This window comes from Diadema antillarum, unplaced genomic scaffold, assembly GCF_040938485.1.
Source record: "Diadema antillarum isolate AM-2024a unplaced genomic scaffold, OU_Dant_1.0 scf00000154, whole genome shotgun sequence".
NCBI classification, from domain to species: domain Eukaryota; kingdom Metazoa; phylum Echinodermata; class Echinoidea; order Diadematoida; family Diadematidae; genus Diadema; species Diadema antillarum.
Genome location: NW_027271043.1, coordinates 93,516 through 114,009, shown reverse-complemented (window position 1 = coordinate 114,009; position 20,494 = coordinate 93,516). Strand labels below are relative to the sequence as shown.

General features: G+C 40.6%; 1 protein-coding gene across 1 annotated transcript in view; it reads left to right on the top strand.

Annotated features, from left to right (window-relative positions):
* Positions 1-20,494, top strand: part of LOC139722005 (transmembrane channel-like protein 7) — a 77,405-nt gene that overhangs the window by 48,325 nt on the left and 8,586 nt on the right. Inside the window, exons 4-9 of the mRNA XM_071633332.1 lie at positions 1,961-2,042; positions 3,481-3,615; positions 6,548-6,645; positions 9,879-10,066; positions 11,199-11,346; positions 13,383-13,544. Of these exons, the coding sequence (XP_071489433.1) occupies positions 1,961-2,042; positions 3,481-3,615; positions 6,548-6,645; positions 9,879-10,066; positions 11,199-11,346; positions 13,383-13,544 (813 nt within the window). The remainder of the gene's footprint in view (positions 1-1,960; positions 2,043-3,480; positions 3,616-6,547; positions 6,646-9,878; positions 10,067-11,198; positions 11,347-13,382; positions 13,545-20,494) is intronic.

The following is a 20,494-nucleotide window of genomic DNA, read 5'->3' as shown; positions in this document are numbered from 1 at the left end:
TTGCCGGATAGCATGTTTGTTTTGAACAGCGGGAGCTTGAAGCACAAAGGGGAAAATGGATGTGTCTCTCCAGAAATCCACAAAGCTACAAGAGTTTGTGAAGTAGCAAAGCATACATTTGTATGAAGAATGGTGATTTTTTTATTTCATTTTATACATTCAAAGGCCATTCCTTGTTGAAGTTGCCATTTTTTAGTTGGAGTAAAATCTGGTAATGACAGTACATGTTTCATAAAGTGATATTAAAAAGAAGGTTTATGAAATTTTCACGCAACACTCAAGAAATTCAAGGAAAACTGTGCTGTCAGGTTTTGTAATCCGAGTGTACAAAACAGATATCATGTACTGTACACCCCTCATAATGTCTTCAAGTGCTTGTCACAGTAAAGTCAAATAATAAAGATTTATGAAGGACACCACATGTACAATATGGTGAGCATGGATTCTTCCATTCATTGCTGCAATGTGTATTGTCATAATAGCCTGAAAGGGTCAGAGCTTTTGTAAACTTGAGAGTTACCTTGAAGACATCTCTTTGTTAAGCAACTTATGTGTGTGTGATGGTTACCGTGAAGTCAAAATGATTTAGTATCCAACATCTTTCTGTCCTATATCTTTTGAAGGATGTACAACAATTGTAGCTATACAATAAAGGGTAATCTTTATATTGTGCACAATGTTGGAATCTGTCTCTTATGAAAGGTAAAAGTTGGTACGAGTGCATAGTGTGTTTGATTTTTGTTTGCATTTTATTTTGGATCTTTTCATTTCTGCAAAGCAGAAGGTAGATTGCAAAACACTCCATTTTCCTCATCCTGAAGTACTTTTGAAGTGTGTATGATGTGAGGGGGTTTGTCAAGTGTGCACCATGTTGCACTAATTGCCACCATGGTGTTGAGACAACTGGAAAGAAATTGTTTACTTTATACGTACAGAATAGTATGGGTAATCTGCTGTGACTTACATGTATAATCCAAGAATGTCATCCTCTGTCTCACAATGTGGTTGTTTACACACGGATTCAACAGAAGATGTTTTTTTCATTGTGGAAATGTTTATTTCAGTCTATAGACTAAAAGTGTTTGGCTTGGGGAGAAACTAATGTTGAAATGTGAGAAAGTATAATTTCTACATTTGCTTTAAATAAAAACAGTTGTTTTTTGCATCCTACATGATACAGTGTAAAGCAGTAAGCAGTTGTAAAGTAAGTAAAGTGGTAAGCAGTTGCCATTAGATATTGAAGTGGCAAGTCTTATGATGTGGCCCTTTAATACAATCATGAAATTTGATGTTACAATTTTTTAATAATGTCCAATGAAAAAGATCTATTGTATATTGCAATTTGTGTGCACTTTCATTTTGAATCTCAAATGTATTGTCTCTTTACTATGCGTGCGCGCACACACACACACATACACAACACACACAAATCAGTAAATTATTCTCCACAGAGACACATTGAAAATCAAAAAGTAAAAAATATATGTATATTTTAGTCAAAAGAAAGAATACTATTTTTGCGATTTTCATCTGAATAAACTAACATGCTTTTCCATTCTGAAATTGTAAATGGAGGGAGGGGTTAGCTCAAAGTCTGTTCAGAGGTTCTTTTTAAAAGGGAAGACTATAGCTTCACCACTCAATAATTGCATTTGTTTGTTTGTTTTTTTAAATCTATACTGAAACAAACATAGTCTCCCTGAATTTAATAGAAATTGTGTCTACCCTCCAAATGACTTGTATTTGTAGAGGGATTCACCTTTATTAACCACACGTAATTAATTCTTCCAGGCTGGCATAGTTGATTTATTTTTTTATTTTTTGTTGATAACCCCCCTCCCCCCCAACAGTCTTTTACAGTATCTTTGTTATGAAAAAGCAATGGGGCTTAGGCTGGTCTTTTTTTTTTTTACAAGTGTGAGACCATCAATATGTGATCATTCATTCTCTTCAAATGCAGAAATGGAAGAGGATGAAAGAGAACCTCTACGACTTCAGGTTACGGTTTGAGGTGTGGCGTTCTTCACTGAAAGAGGTGGAAGGTGAGTTTTGAAGTCTCAGCTCTCTCTGAAATTTTGTTTCATTGCCAGACCCCAAGCTTTGTGCTGTGTGCTTGTTCTTGTTTACGTGGGTGTTTTGGTTTGCGCTAAAGATAAACAATCCACTCAGGATAAACAATCCACTCAGGATATCCTCAATAACCTCCGGAGAGCATACTATAGGCCTGTTCACACACAACGAAAATCGAAATTACAATCGCAATCCAAATTTCGGGGTTTTTTTTCGACCGTTCGTACACAGGAAAAAATCGCACTTCGCAGCAAGGAAAGAACGATCAGTGGCCAAATTGCGCATGCGCGAAACTTGCATGACCGAAGACTGACCCCGCGGTCCCAATAGAGTTTCGCGCGCGATTAAAAAATACCGATTTCCGAATCTCGATCGCGCTCACACACACGACGCTTGGCAAAATAATCGCGATTTTTCTGAAAAATCGCACAAATAGTGCGAGTTGGATCGCGATTAGGATCGCGAAAATTAGTGAGATTTTTCTGTCCACACAGGAAAAAATTTCGAAATTTTGATCACGATAAGAAAATCGATTTTTAAATCTCACTTTTTCCCTTGTGTGTGAACGGGCCTTATGTCCTTATCGCTTTCATGGCTTTCTTGCTTGTTTACCAACAGCAATAGCCAGCAAAGAAACCTTTGCTGTCTATAATACACAAAAGATGTCCTTCTTGTCTGTCATTGACCACACTAGTGCAATATTGCACATAGGGAACTGGTCAAATGACCGCTTTGATCATATTTTTTTAAGTATATGCTCATATCATTGAGTGTCCTGTTCATTTTGAACTCAAGTTCATGTCCGAATGGTTGTTTAGTGATACTGATCATTCTTCCTTCCCTCCCTAGAAATGTTGGAATTACATGTATTTATGAAATTTAAATATAATTGTATACTGAATGTTTGGCCAGTTTGTATTACATGTTTATTATTTGTGTAACAGAAGTTTGGCATTGTCAGACCATGTTTCTTTGTGTGTGTGTGTTTGTGTGTGTGTGTGTATGTGTGTGTGTGTTTTTCTCCAAGTAAGATGCCAGTTAATCAGGTCCTTTGATTACCTTCACCACACCGTGATGCCAAAGGCACTTGTTCTTTTGTCGTTTGTGATTTGTTGGTACCTGGATGACTGAAGAATAATGAACCTCCAAATGTGTCCTGTGATTTGGGGTTACAACGTTGTAGGCCATAAGTAAAGATCAAAAGCCAGAGTCAGACATGCTTTACTCCACTTTTTCAGATGTAATACATATATCTATAAACACACACAAATTGCTCTGGTGTGAAGATAAAAAAGGAGCATGAGCTGGGAGCAGTCTGGCACAGTTCCTTCCAGTGAGAATGCAACCAACTCTTGGGCTATCACCATCCCAATTCCAGTGTTCCCTCTCATCTCCACACTTCTCCTGCAGGCAAGTTCGGGACTGCGGTGGTGTCCTATTTTGTCTTTCTCAAGTGGTTGCTGTTCCTCAACACCTACATATTCCTCATCATGTTCGGCTTCATAGTCATCCCGGAGCTCATTCTTGGCGAAAACTACCAGCAGTGTGAGTTTGACCCTTGACCTCATGGCCGATCTGCGTGAAATTGCCATTTTTAAAGAATAATTCAGAGCAGATGTAAATCCTCCTTTTTTTGTAAGTAGAGGTTTAGTTGCCTACATGTACAGTAATGGTTACTCTGTCACTGAATTTGTGAATCCTTTACAGCATAGAGAACGGTCATGTGAGGATGCTGTCAAATCTAAGTCACATACATGATATTTTTGCATGATATCAAAGTGTGTGGTACTTTTGTACATTCTATTCCTGGCTAGGGCCTTTTCAACATACGGTGTACTATCCATCACATACAATGTACCACTGTAGCATCCAATGTCCTTGTGTTGCAGATGTTGCAGATTTAGATGTCTTTACATTTTTATTGCAGTGCTAATCACTGAAGACATATATAAGTGCAAGTAATCAATTAAGGAAGGGTGCGTGTGTACTGGTCTCTTCATTTTCTCTAACAGTTTGCGGGACTTGCAGAGATCGAACATGACTCTTCGTTTGCCACTTTTTCTGGCCCTTTTCAATATGAATATCCAACAGTTCAGTTAGCAATAGTGGGGCAGTAGTACCAATTTAGATATAAATTCCCTGCAGAACGATGAATGTAGGTCATGATCAGGAGGGGTGCAAGCTTTCATTTCATTAAAAGTGCATCACTTGATTGAAAAATGGGAGTGCCTTTAATATCTCTAAGTGATGTGCATGGCTGACAGCCTAACCTTGCACCATAATACTTACTACTCATTCAAATTCGTTACTGGTAATCAATCATCAGATCATTTGATATACATGCCGTGATCACTTTGTTGTTACTTTTTTAGGTGACCAATGTTGTTGTCTTTTTGTTTTTTTTTAAGCAAGGGAATGCAGCTGTCCCATTCCACAAATTGAATAGTTGAAGAAACAGAGGACAGTACTTGTTTAAAAAACATGTTGATTTTAACTTGGGTATGCCAAACCTAGAGTAACTTGGGTAAGGATAGCACCATGGTTTTATAGAATTGATAAGAGTATACTGCTGAAATTAAGGTTAGGCTTTTTATGTCTGTCTGGCCATGTGTATAAAGTCTGTATGTTTGTGTGTGCGTTCATCTACATGTATGTATGTTTCAGTGTTTTTAGCTTACCTGAGCCGAAGGCTCAAGTGAGCTATTGCGATGGCTCTTCGTCCGTCGTGCGTCTTGCGTCGTGCGTCATCCGTCGTGCGTAAACTTTTACATTTTCATCTTCTTCTTGAGAACCCCTTGACCGATTTTCACCAAACTTGGTAGGTAGCATCCCTAGGGGGATAGGATCTCAATTTGTTCAAGTGGGCACCATACCCCTCCTGGGGGGCCGCCAGAGGGGCCCAAACCCCCCAAAATTAAGGAATCTTAAAAAATCTTCTTCTCTAGAACCAGAAGTGATAGAGCTAAGTTAATACTATGAATTAGTGCATTGATGACTGTAGTTTCAAGTTTGTTCATGGCGGAATCAGGGGTGCCCCCCTTGGGACCCAGGGGAGGAGGGTAGGGAGGGGTCCTAATGGGGCCCAAATTGTACATTTTCATCTTTTTCTTGAAAATGCCATTATGAATTTTCACCAAAGTTGGCAGGTAGCATCCCTAGGGGGAAAGAATCTTATTCCCATCAAATGGGCACCATGCCCCATCTGGGGGGCTCCAGGGGGACTAAATTTGGACCGAAATGGTAAATTTTCATCTTTTTCTTGAAAACCCTATCACTAATTTTCACCAAACTTGGCAGGTAGCATCCCTAGGGGGATAGAATCTCAATTCCATCAAATGGGCACCATGCCCCACCTGGGGGGCCCCAGGGGTCCCACTCCCCCCCCCCCCCCCTCCTGTAAGGAATCTTTACAGATTTTCTTTAGAACTGGAAGTGATTGAGCTAAGTTAATACAATAAGTCAGTATATTGATGACTGTTGCTTCAAGTTTGTTCATGGGAGAATCAGGGGTGCCCCCCCCCCCCCCCCCTTGGGACCCAAGGAAGCGGGATGGGATGGGGGGGGGGGGGGGGTCCAAATGCGTGCCTAAATTTTCATCTTCTTGCTGAAAACAACATGATGGATTTTCACCAAACTTGTCAAGGAGCATTCCCATAGGGATAAAATCTCAAAGTGTTTGAATGGGCACCATGCTTCCTTGGGGGCCCCAGGGGGTCCAAACCTCCTAAATTAATGAATATTAAATAATATTTTTCACTAGTTCTAATCAAAAGTGATAGGGCTTTAAGTCTTTTTTCCTAAGCTGCATAATCCAACGTTCTATAAAGTACAGTGTACTTGGCAGGTATTTTTATCAGTGTGATGGAATATGTACCATGGACACCATGCCCCCATTCTCAAAGCTACCCCCACCATTAGTTTCCAATGTTCTCAGGTAAGAGTCTGCAAGAATGCATGGAAGGTGAACTTGCAATACTCAGGTGAGCATGTGACCCCCGGGTCTCTTGTCATGAAGATGGTCTCAGGGATATGATTGTCACTTTCTCTGGCCACTGTACACATACTGCTAACTGTTCACCTGTTGGTCTTTTGTATGTCTTTAGTTTGATGGTCATTGTGTACATGCAGTCCCACATTGCTTGGTCGAGCAGACCGTCAGGTTGTTACTGGCAATCTTTTGTCAAGGAGATGTGTGCAAGATTTGACTACATTAACGACATAACACATTCCAATCAGCTTTTTGACCCAATCCTCTCATTTTTTTTATTTCTTGTATTTTTATCTATTTATTTTTTTAAGGGGGAAGAGGGTAGGGGCATGTTGGAAGGATTCGGGGGGGGGGGGGGGGGGAGGGTTGCTGTTGTACATGGGATGTGGCAGGTATACCAAGAACGAGTATGAGTTGGAAAGGTAGAGAGTAAGAATCTATCGTGGCCAATATGTGTAGCGTTATCTGTCTTCTGTTTTCTTCTTACAGCATCTACCTGTGAAGAAAACTATGATGACACAATCGACACAGCATGCAATGACAACAACGATGGCGTCCAGTGTATCCTGGACTTCCTCGAGGGAACGGTAAGAGTAACACCATTAGTCTTGGCACATATTGCTGATTCATTTAAACTTCATCCAAGACCCTGTTGCATACAATCAGTTATAAGTCAGAAAATCAATTATAAGTCAGGCATCAGCAAATCAGGACTGAATATTCAGACACTTACGTTTGATCTCAACTCTTATGCAGTCGGGGCCCTGGGCTCTGGTTATTTCTGTTCAGTTTAAAAGATTTGAAAAACACACACACACATGCACGTACAAACAAAAATATAAACTGTTTACCCCGCACACATACAGACATGCATAATGTGCATACTCACATACATTTATGAAGGTATACAGCTTTGCATCAATTTTGTAGAACAGTCATTGTCCAAAAGAACACACACACACACACACACACACACACACACACACACACACAAACAACTTTTTAGTGATATGCAAAAACCAAAATTGATGCATTCTAAAAATCCTAATTTGTTTGTTTGTTTGGTTTTTTTATGAAAATCTGCATACGTAGATTTCTTCTTCTTTTTTTTTTTCAGTGATCCATATCAGTACCAGAATTGGTGCCTGTTACCAGATTATAAGTTAGCACAAATCACCTGACTGGATGGTTAAACAGTGACCATAAATAAGCTTAAACTTGATTGCTCTTCCATATTATTTAAGACCGTGACCAAAGTGCAGCAAACAGGTACACAGAATGAACTGTCGTTTATCACTTTTGTCCTAACAAAGGGATTTTCCCAGCAGCTGGCAATTCTACAAGTGGCATTTGGTGTGACATGTGCACAGTTTCTCACACCAGGGAAGGGCTGTTATATCATCTATATCCCATCGAAATGAAGTGTTCTGTTTGCAGTACTAGAGCATAATTTTTGTGAACGACTAATAAGTCAGCAAGCAGATATAATTGATGCATTATTACCAAATGTGTATATTTGCCTTTCGTGATGCGCATGCATTGTGCTAGGAGGTCACGAGAGAAAATATCAGAATTACATTAGAAATATGAACTTACATTGGGCAACTGTCCAGCATATAGGGTTGAAGTTTTATTGAGATATTTGCAGACAGACCCAAATTTCCAAACTTACTTGCTTACATTGTAATCATGATGTAAGAAGATTTGTTAAGATTTTGTCATGGGTGTCTCTTCAGGATAAATCCCCCTCCCCCCATATTTTACGGTCTTACGTTGTATACAGGGTTTTTTTCAGATTTTGCTGCTGTTTTACCATGCAAAATTGTTGAAAAATTGCACAATCATTCATGTAGAACTCATGCGACCATAGGCATTTTTTTCTGTAATGATCTTTTTTTCCCCCCTTTTCATGCCAATGAAGCAAGAAGTGATGTGTGGCGTATAAAAGATGGTAAAAGTTTTTAAAGTTGCGTAGAGATATTGAACAATAGTGTTTACAAAGTATAAGATGACTTGATCGGATGGGGTAACAAGAATTAGTCTATTTCAAGCATGGACAGTCTCGCTTGTATAGCTTATGAATTCATACTGATTTGTCAGACAATGTTAAACATTACATCTACTATATACCTCATATGATGCACCTCTCTAAGCAGAGAAATCAGTATTCTTTGTGTGTACGTACAACCGTACATACAGTATGTCTCATCTTTCAAGATGAAAAGAATATGTCTCCAAATGACAAACTTGTGGACACACTGTATTACTTCTGTGGTTCTCTGTGCTACCCTTCTAGTACAACTACAATAGGTCTACAAAGAAAATATGTGATGTGATGTGAAATATCTTTTCTAATTATCAGTAGATGTATTGTGTGCTCTCCTGTTATGTTGGCGATGCAATCAAGAGCGTGGCTTGATTGTAAAGAAAGCCCATTATGGTGGTAATTGATAATGATAGCAATTACCATGGCAACAGCTATTCACCTTTCTAGATATCTTCCAATTATCTCATTACTGTGTCAATTCCTATTGTTATCCCCCTTTCCGAATTGTGTGTCTGGGGTGACATTACACAGTTCGGCCCTTTCTAAACGACCAGATTGAGAAAATGTTTGATGAGATTTGTTTGAAAGATTGGTAGTTCAATCTTTTCCACCTTATCACGGCAATCTGTTCGATTATATCACAACTGGAAATCTGATGATGCATGCATATCACCCGGAGAGCAAACATTTGTGTCCTGTTTAAATATTTGTTGACCACTCACGACTAGACTGTATGATTGGGGCTGAAATTTGGACTGGGATGAGTGGCTGCATACATACAATTGGGACATGTGCTGTGTCTTTGAAAGTTTGTGTTTGCGTATCAGGTGGGTCATCGAGTTGGCCAGCATAATTCTATCTCGCCTTCCAAGTTCAGGGGTCTAGTAGGAGTGTATCAGTTTGTTTGATCTGAACTCCAGAAGTAATAATGATAGGAGAAACAAGAAGAGATGACGTGGCCTCCTATTTGTTGCTCAAATCATTTTGGGACAGTACCGAAAAATAGGCCACAAGCATGACGAGCCACTTTATCTTAATAAGCATGTACGCCCCTACTTGTCACAACTGTTCAAGTACCTTGATTACCCTTTGTTTTACTTCATGGAAGCCAGTCTATATACTATGCAATTTGCATTGCGTAACCCACGAAGTAAATTCAGAATAATGTCATTATACTCTTTCTGGTTGTTGATTTGAATGGCCAATTCCTTTTCCATTTCTCATTGTTGAACAAAGTGTCACTGTCAGATTTATAGAAAAAAAAAAAATTACAGTGGACTAATGAAGATCACATAATCTTTTGTGACCTCTTGTGTAATAGTGAGAAATGTGCCAAAATTTTCTTGATTTTTCCTGCCAATACATTTTCAGTGATTTCATGAAATTTTCTTTCATTTGAAAGCAAGATGAGTAAGTTGGCTTATGATGCTTTTGTTGCAAAATTCTTTCCCAGGGAATCAGTTGATCTACCGTCACTTTTGACTACGTATTTCGTACTGTACATCTGTAAGCAGGGTAGGTGTGATCTATCTTTTTTTAAACCTCACACTGAATAGACACAACTGATTTGAGAAGAAAATAAGGCTACATAGACCCTGTGCTCTCTTGATTTTCTAGTTTTCAAATTAACAGTGAAATTTTCAAAAATACCCATACTTGCTCAATATCATGTATGAAGATGTTGATGTGAGACTATCTCAGCAAGTGCACTGATTTGACAATTTTCTGTTCCCCTTCCCCCGACCCCATGCACATACCTCCTCACCCCAACAGGGATGGATGGAGCAGACGCCGCTGTTCTACGGCAACTACTCGCCGTCCTTCTTCAGTGTGAACGACAGCTCCTCGCTGAGCTCGCAGTACTCGTTCATCCCCAACCCCGTCAACTACAACCTGCCCCTGGCATACCTCCTCACCACCATCAGTTACTTCCTCATCAGCCTCTTCATGATGGTCAGCTAGTGAGTATCATGGAGGACATCCCCCCCCCTACTATTTTTGGGGGGGATATGGGAAATGAGGTTTAAGTCTGGTCTATAAACCTCCTACATAAACTCCATCAACAACAACATCAACAGCAACAACAACGACAGACAACTAGACAGTATCATGGGGGACATCCCCCCATCCCCTGGACAATTCTTGGGGAAGCAAAAAAAGATATGTCAGATGAAGTTGAAGTCTGGTCTAACCTCCATCAAACACTCCCCCAACAACAACAGCAACAACAGCCACAAAAATAATAACGATGACAACAACAAAAACAACAACGAAACAACTAGTGAGTATCATGGGGATATCCACCACCTGTACAGCTCTTGGGAAAAGAAAAATATGGGAGATGAAGTTTAAGTCTTCGTCTAACCTCCTGCAAGCACTCCCTCAACAACAACAATAAAAACAACAACAACAACAACTGCAGCAGCAGCAACAGCAACGACGACGACGACAATGACGACGACAAAAACTACTACTACTTCGACATTGTCAACAATGGCAACAACAACAACAACAATAACAAACAAACAAAATGATCCATGACCATGATTATTAAGCTTTCCTCATACCATTTCTGTTTGTGCAACAATAGTGGTTGCTCATGAAGAAGAAAAATCGAAGCTCCTCTGTATAGAATACATCTTGTTAACTTTCAAACTGCCTCCTCCCCATCCAGACAGCCATTTATGATTGAAGAAAAAACAATGAAAAAGCAACAAACTTACAGGTGTCTCATTCCCTCCCCTCCACCTCCCCAAATAAATTCTTGCCTTCATGACTGAAAGCATCTTGTAAATACCATTTCACTTTCACAAAGCACAATTTCACTGTCTGTAGATCTACATGCATAGGAAACTTTCATTTTCACATGTTATAAGATGTTTGTGGAGTCCTTATTCATAGGCCAGTCATGCTATCCAAACCCAATATTGTCACAATCTAAAGGTCTGTTTGAAACAAACAAACAAACATGGACCCCTACATTTAATGATGATAGATGGTAAAATGCATTCATGTATTATGGGAAGAGGACAAAATTGTGTGTGTCTGTGACTGTGTTGTTTATCCATGGTCTCTGTGTTTGTTTTCCTCCAGCACTGCCAAGGGTTTCAAGGAAAGCATGGCCAACCGAGAAGACACCTACTTCAAATACTGCAACCAGGTGTTCGCTGGTTGGGACTACTCCCTCACTGACTTCAACAACTGCTACCTGAAGCATCGCAGCATTCACTACGAGATAGCTGTGAGTGCAAACAATTTTGCAATTGTGATGATAACTGACAAAATTTTTTATTGTCAGTTATTTGTATTTTTGATTTTTGCAGTGACACCAGGTGCATTATGGTTGATACAGCACCTACTCTATTACCTCGAACTTGAAAGAATTTCCCACATTCAGGCATTGTGTTCGTGGCCTTGACCTTTGATGAAAAAAAAAAGAAAAATATAGCCATGTGTAGGTGTTGTGATATATTCCCTGTGAGTTATGACCACCTGTTCATGTTGAGGGCAAGTGAGCTTTTATTCACATGCAGGCCCTCCACTGATCCCTGGAAACAAATAAATAACAGCCATTCAGAGGGACATTATTCTCAATTGAGAAGCAGAAAGATGTTCAGAGAATGTGACCAGTGATGATAATGTATTCAAGTTTCTCATGGTCATTTTGCACATAACAAAGATGCTGCTAAGATCAAAAGCTCAAGCCCCTTTTGACTCCATGTTTTCAGGTTAGATGCTAAATTTCATCAGTAACGCCCTTATGCTTCTCAAATGAAGATAAATGAACCATCTCATGTGTAGGAGAACAGAAATGATTTTTTTTTTTCTTATTAAAAACTTGAATTTCAATATACCTTGGAATACAGCATTTTTCTGTGCCCTGACCCACATGTTGTTACCATCTATTCTTCTTTATACCCCCGCCAAACGAAGTTTGAAGGGGGTATATAGGAATCAGTGGACGGTCGGGCGGTCGGGCGGTCGGGCGGGCGGTCGGGCGGGCGGTCGGGCGGTCGGGCGGTCGGTCCGTTGCAAATCTTGCGTCGCGAACTACTTCCTCAGTTTTCAACCGATTCCCATAAAACTTGGCACAGATGTGTGCCTTGGGTTGTAGATGTGCAAGACATATTTTTTGACAGTACCCAAAAGTACGTTGCCATGGTAACGGCATATTATGGGCAAAAATGGGTACAAATCTTGCGTCGCAAACTCCTCCCACAGTTTTTGATCAATTTTTATGAAATTAGGTACAGATGTTCATCTGAATATGTTAATGTGCAAGACACATATTTCCGCAGTGGCAAAAAGTGCGTTGCCATGGTAACGGCATGTTATTGGTAAGATATAGGGCAAAATGCTTCATGGCAAAACTGCTTCATCAGTGTTCTTCCAATTCTCATAGAATTCATATTGAATGTTTGTCTTAGGATATAGGTCAGCATGACACATTTCTTGACAGTGACAAAAAGTATGTTGCCATGGTAACAGCTCACATACTGTGAGCCAAAATGATGGAAAATTTTGTGTTGCAAACTACTTCTTCAGTTTTTGCCCAATTTCCATGAAACTTGGTACAGATGTGTGCCTTTGGTTGTAGATGTGCAAGACGCATTTTTCGACAGTACCCGAAAGTACGTTGCCATGGTAACGGCATATTAATGGCAGAAGATCAAGGAAAGATCTTGCGGATTTAACTACTTCCTCAGTTTTTTGACCAAAGCTTATGAAATGTTGTTTGGCGGGGGTATAACCAGTCGCTGTAGCGACATTTCTAGTTCATTTTGTGTTGCATGTACAGCTCAGTTTATCCCTTTGTACTGTTCATTCTTGTCTTTGATTTATGTTTTTAATGCTTATGATATGTATCTTATGCTCTGTACCTTGTCAGATAAATAGTAATAATTATGATGATAATAATAATAATGATAATAATAATAATAACAATAATAATAATGATAATAATAATAATAATCGTAATGATGATGATGATGATGATGATGATAATAATAATGATAACATAATGATAATAATAATAGTAATAATAATAATAATAATAATAATAATAATAATAATAATAATGATAATAATAATAGTAATTATGATAATAATAATAATAATAATAATAATAATAATAATAATAATAATGATAATAATAATAATAAAAATAATGGTAATAATAATGATAATAATAATGATAATAATGATAATCATCATCATCATCATCATGAAATATGCGAATGCTAAAACTTTCATACTTTTATCCTTTGATGTTGGCAGACCTCCCTTGAAGAAGAGCGCCTGGCCCTGAAGAGAGCCAAGCGAACCACGGGTCAGAAGTGCAAGCTCTACACCCTGCGTCTCTTCCTTAACCTACTTGTCATCATGGTGCTGGCCGGAGCGGGGTACCTTATCTACTTCACTACAGACTTTGCTGTATTGGTACGTCGCTACAAAGGATGTTTTCATGTTAAAGGGACTGTACAGTACTGGTTGAGGTGGGGATTCATGTGTTGAACATTCCTAAGTGAGATAATGAGAAACCTCTTTTGAAATACAAAAGAGCATGTAATTTTAAGAAGGATTCAATGTTTATTTGATGAAAATTGGTTTTCAAATGGCTGAAATATCAAAAAAAGTGATAATAATAAAAGGCGACAGGCTACACCTTTTATTAGGATCTCTTTGTTTCAACTTGTTTTTGGATATCTCAGCCATTTCAAAACCGATTTTCATCAAATAAACTTTTGATACCCCGTAGAATTGCATGCTCTTTGACATCTCATAGAGTGGTTTCTGAATATCTTGCAAAACGTTAAAAGCTAAATTGTTACGACCAAAATCACTCCGAGAATGATCGCACAAAAGAAACAATCAACTGATGTTCAGGCGGTTTATTAACAGTGATATTGTAGGTACAGACTGGTAATCGGTTTCACATCAGTACAATAATGATCAATAGAAACAAATATAAGTCAGTAATGGAATCACTTACGTACGCATTACACGCAATATCCGTGGAAATGTCCAAATACGATGCTCGATGCACAAACGAATGATCCGCGATGCACCGATGAATGATTCCTCTGACGTAACTCCAGAGGCACAGGTTACGATAGTCCACGGTATAGATCCGGGGTAAAATCCACGATATACGTCCACGGCGAAACGTGCAGAGTCCAAATGTTGTGACGACCACATCCAGTTGATGCGTTGAATGATGATTCACTTAATATTGTCCAGCTAGGAATCCAGCCCGTCACAGCTTTTCCGTAACAATGTCCATTGACATAAAAATGGTGTCTATCCCCAATGAAGGCAAATCAATTATCTGCAGGCAAAATGTCTCCCAGGCCTTATCTCCACAAACATAACAGGTCAGCAGGTAACACAGGACTGACTATAACAAGTCGCTTCAGAGCCAGAAGTGACGTAACTCTCAGAGCAGAGGTGTTGGGTACTCTGCCTACTGCAGAATTTCTCTGGCTTATATACTATCCATTCAACCCCTTCTAGCACATTCTATAACTCTCTCCAACCTACTAGCCAGTCCAAGTTCCAGGAATCCTGGATGATTCACTGCCTATCTATGTACAAAACATCATTGCCAAGAATAACTACCAATCACATTGGGCTACAGGGACAGTGCCTCACTCAGCCAAGGTTATGTTAGCACTTCCCAGAAGATTCTGGAATGGGTGAAATCAATCTAGATTGAGTGAGCTATAATGTATTTCCTGCTACATGCATGTACTGTATAGCTACATTGTATACCACCTAGAAAATTCTCCACTGATCTAGTCAGCCTGTATGTACTATATCTATACCACATAGAATGTTCTCCATTAATCTGGTCAACCTGTGTACATACACATTAAAACAGCCACGCATACAGTACATCATACATGTACATAACTATTAGTGTGTACATTTGTGACACCATCCCCCATGGGAAAAAGAAAGCCTTGCTGTAGCAAGGGTTTCTTTTACCTTCACAATTTCTCATTGTTATTTGCAACGAATGTGAGGTAAAGTCCAAGTCAAGCAACAATAATCACATACTATCACATGCCTTTTGGATAGCTGTATTAATTCCATGTTCTCTTTTCATGGGTACTGTTTACAATGATATTGCTTGGATTCTCGGAGCTTATACAATCATATCAAACTGTTTTGCACACATTAATGAATATGCTAAACACATACACTGGAAATAATATGCGGTGAAAACTTTTCACCTTTGATACTCTCTTCATGTTACACTCTTGACAGAGCGTCGGCAATTACATTGTTCTTGCCTGCCACATGTTTGATTTTGAGTGCATATGGCTGCGTCATCATGCTCCATCTGAACAACCTGTTCTTCTTCATTTTGAACCGGTCTAAAAAGACCAAGGGGTTGTGGTCAGTATAGACCGTGATCTCCCCTTTGCTATTTGTCAAGTACACTTCGTATTGCTGGAGGGCAAGGATGAGACTGAAAGCCTCCTTCTCAATTGTGGAGTACTTCTTCTGGTATGTGTTCAATTTTTTGGAGAAGTAGCTAACTGGTCGTTCAGTGCCTTCTTCATCTTCTTGGAGCAAAACCGCTCCCACTCCTACATCGCTAGCATCTATTGCCACCTTGAATGGCTTTGCGAAGTCAGGAGCTGCCAAAACAGGCTCATTAGCAAGGACTGCCTTTAGTTTCTCGAAGGCTCTTTGACACTCATCAGTCCAGGTGTACTTTGCCTTGCCCTTCAGCAGGTTTGTTAGGGGGGTGACTACAGTGCTGAAATTCGGTACAAATTTCCTGTAGAAACCAGCCATGCCCAGAAATCTGAGCAACTCCTTCTTGGATTGGGGGATGGGAAAGCCTAGTATAGCCTCTACCTTGGCTTCTCTTGGCAATACTTGTCCCTGACCGACTACATGCCCGAGATACACCACTTTGGCCTTTGCAAATTCACTCTTTGCCAGATTAATCACCAATCCGGCCTCCTTGAGTCGATTAAAAAGTTGCCGCAAGTGTGTAATGTGCTCCTCCCACGTGTCACTATACACTAGGATGTCATCAATGTATACTACACAGTTGTCAAGTCCGGCAATGATTTGGTTTGTCAGCCGTTGGAAGGTGGCCGGAGCATTTTTCATGCCGAATGGCATTACTTTGCATTGGAACAAGCCATCTGGTGTAGCAAAGGCAGAAATCTCTCTGGCTTTGTCGGTCAAGGGCACTTGCCAGTATCCCTTTAGAAGGTCTATTTTACTGACATATGCAGAATTGCCGACCCTGTCAATGCAGTCTTCAAGTCTGGGAATGGGGAAAGAATCTGTTTTCGTCACAGCATTCACCTTTCGGTAATCTATACAGAATCTTTGAGACCCATCCGGTTTGGGCACCATGACGATTGGGGAGCTCCAACTGCTTTTACTAGGTTCTATTATGTCATTGTCTAGCATGTATTGAACCTCTTCCCTTACTTTTTGCAGTTTGCTCGGGTTTAGTCTGTAAGGGTTTTGCTTGATAGGGTCAGCATCTCCTACATCAACATCATGTACAGCCAGAGGGGTGCAGCCTGGTTTGTCTTTACACAGTTCTTTGTACTCATGTAACAGACTAGTCATATCTTTCCTCTGATTTTCAGGTAGGTAGTTCAGTGCCTCATCTACTTTCCCTAACATCTCTGAGTTAGACAACCTGGCACTAGAGGGCTCACTTCCATGCTCATCTTGAGCTTCTCCCTCTTCCTCTACTTCCTCTTCTACCACCTGAGCTACGCCTACCGGCTGACCAGCCTTTCTCTCATAGTACTCTTTCAGCATGTTTACATGACACACCCTCTGATCTTTGCGTCTGTCTGGCGTACTGATCACATAGTTCACATCATTGAGTTTCTTTTTGACATAGTACGGGCCACTGAACTTGGCTTTCAGTGGTTCACCTTGTATGGGCAGCAGTACAAGAACTTTGTCACCTGGGTTGAAAGTTCGGGCTTTGGCATTTTTGTCTGCCTTTCTCTTCATAGAGTCTTGTGACACTTTCAAGTGTTCCCTAGCTACCTCACAAGCCTTTGAAAGCCTTTCACGAAACTTTGACACATAGTCAAGTAGGTGGACCTCATCATCCTCAGTCATGAATTTCTCTTTGATGAGCTTCAGTGGGCCCCTAACTTCATGACCGTACACCAACTCAAATGGGCTGAAACCAGTCGACTCATTTGGGGAGTCCCTCGTTGCAAACAGCAGGAAAGGGATGCCCTTATCCCAATCCTCGGGATACTCCTCACAAAATGCCCTAATCATTGTCTTTAGGGTCTGGTGGTAGCGCTCCAACGCACCTTGGGATTGGGGATGATAAGCTGACGACTTCAGCTGCTTCACACCCAAACGATACATCACCTCTTGAAATATGCCTGACATGAAATTTGACCCTTGGTCAGACTGCACTTCCTTGGGCAACCCATACCTAGTGAAAAACTGCACTAGAGCATCTACCACAGTCTTAGCAGTGATATTTCGCAAGGGGATAGCCTCTGGAAACCGTGTAGACATATCCATGATTGTCAAGAGGTACTTGTGACCTGACCTAGTCCTAGGCAAAGGTCCAACACAGTCAACTAGAACCCGACTGAATGGTTCTTCAAACGCAGGTATCGGAATCAATGGCGCCGGCTTCACCGAATGCTGTGGTTTACCAGCCACCTGACATGTGTGACAAGTCTTGCAAAACTCAGCCACATCCACATTCAACCCTGGCCAATAGAAATGCCTCATGATCCGATCCTTTGTCTTTCTGACGCCTAAATGGCCGCCAACAGGTAACTCGTGAGCAATCCTCAAGATCTCACCGCGGTAACTAGGAGGGACAACAACTTGACGGACCACCGTCCAATCCTCATCAGCTGGCCTATGGGGAGGTCTCCACTTCCTCATCAAAATGCCATCTTTGACATAATAGCACTCAGGGACCTTTTCAGCCTCAGCCTCAGAACACGCCGTCTGAGACAAGCCTTTCAACTCAGAGTCTGCCTGCTGTGCTTCAACCAAGGAAGACTTGCTAAACAGCCCATCACTGTTAGCCTTGGAGCCTAATACAGCAACCCCATCATTCAAATCCTTGAAAAAGGTTTCTGCCAACCAAACACCGGAATTCTCCTCCACATCAACAGAATCCGCATCATCTTGAACAGCTCTACGAGCCTGAGACCTAGTCACAACACAATCTGGGAATATCCCAGGAAACTCCTCCTGCAACTGCTCAGTTTCAGCAACCACCACTGGTTTATCCGAAACAACTGGAGACACAACCACCTTATCCCCAGCCAAGTCATTCCCCAACAAGAAGTCAATGCCTGCCATGGGCAACTCAGGAACAACTCCAACAGTAACAGGACCAGAAACTAGGTCACACTTCAAATCCACTCTATACAGTGGCACTGACATATAACTGCCATCAACAGTCTGAATCAAGACTTTTGCATTCACTGCACTATCTGGTGGAAAAGTCATACCACCATCCACCATCAACGACTGAGAGGCCCCCGTATCCCGCAGGATGACCACTGGCTTACCTGCCTTACCAGAAGTACATGGGGTCACCTCACCATCAAACAAAAAGCTACGATAGCTCTCATCCACCTGCTTCATCCTATCTTTGAATTTGGGAGATTGACTTTCAATGGCCTGTGTTTCACTGAACGGGACACTGTTTTCAGGTAGGACACCTTTTGACGTGACAAATCCCAAGTCCTTCTTTGTTTTGTTTTGCAACTTCCAACACTGTGACTTTACGTGCCCTGTCTTGTTACAGTGAAAGCATTTGATGACATTTGCACTTGTACTGGACCCTTTGTCAGATTGAGGCTTTGGTGCCGATGAAGTTTCAGAACTCGTGCCTTTTTCAGGACCAGCATTCTTTGGATTGCTCGAATGAATTTTGTCTCTCTTATTTCCAGAGAAATTCCTGAAAGGTGGCCTGTTGTCATTTCTGTGGGTCAGCTCATACTCATCAGCCATCAAGGCTGCTTTATGGAAACTTGTCACTTTGTGATCATCCAAATGTGACCTCACACTGAAAGCAACACTCTTTTTGAATTCTTCCAAGAGAACAACCTCACGTAGGTTATCAAAATCCTGATCCACTTTCAGGGACCTGTACCACCTATCAAACATCATTTCTTTTTCACGAGCAAACTCAACATGTGTCTGGCCTGGTTTTCGGTACGAATTTCTGAACTTGTGTCTGTACGCCTCTGGCACCAACTCATAAGCATTCAACACTGCTTTCTTGACTGTAGCATAGTCACGTGATTGCTCTTCAGAGAGAGATGAGTACACATCAGCTGCTTTGCCGACAAACACACTTTGAAGGAGCATGGGCCAAAATTCCTGTGGCCATTTCAAACTGTTAGCCACCTTCTCAAATGACACAAAGTATGCATCAACTCTGTTTTCCTCAAACTTTGGCACCAATCGAATGTTCTTGGCCAAATCAAATTCAGAGGGAGCCCTGTCATGATTTCCAACAGTCTGTGCATGAGTCAATTCCATCTCACGCAATTTCAGTTGTTGCTCCACTTCAAGTTTCTTCATTTCAATTTCTTTCTCCACTTCTCTTCGTTCTCTATCCCTCTCCCTTTCCATTTCTAATCTCATCTTCTCTTTCTCCAGTTCTAATTCCCTTGCCCTTTCTCTCTCCTTCATTTCCAATTTAGCAAGCTCAAGCCGTGTTTGATCTGAAATTTGAGCTCGATCTGGAGTGTCAATTTCTTCTTTGAGCTCCATGTGATCAGCCACTAAGTCAAGAATTTCTGCTTTTCTTACACCTTGTGGAACATCAACATTTAAATGCTGTGCAATAGCAGTCAAATCACATTTGCGTAACCTTTGCAAATCTTTGAGGGACAAATCTGTCCTCTGAACAAATGCCTGAACATCCATTGTACTGATTGACATTATCACACTGTAATACACACAATATACAATTGAACAATCAACTCAACTGGTATTTTGTCTGTTCCAATATTCTGGATTCCGGAACGTTCCAAATTCTAAGTTTTGGCTTAAATTCACTTCTCGGACACAAGCCCCCAATTTTGTTACGACCAAAATCACTCCGAGAATGATCGCACAAAAGAAACAATCAACTGATGTTCAGGCGGTTTATTAACAGTGATATTGTAGGTACAGACTGGTAATCGGTTTCACATCAGTACAATAATGATCAATAGAAACAAATATAAGTCAGTAATGGAATCACTTACGTACGCATTACACGCAATATCCGTGGAAATGTCCAAATACGATGCTCGATGCACAAACGAATGATCCGCGATGCACCGATGAATGATTCCTCTGACGTAACTCCAGAGGCACAGGTTACGATAGTCCACGGTATAGATCCGGGGTAA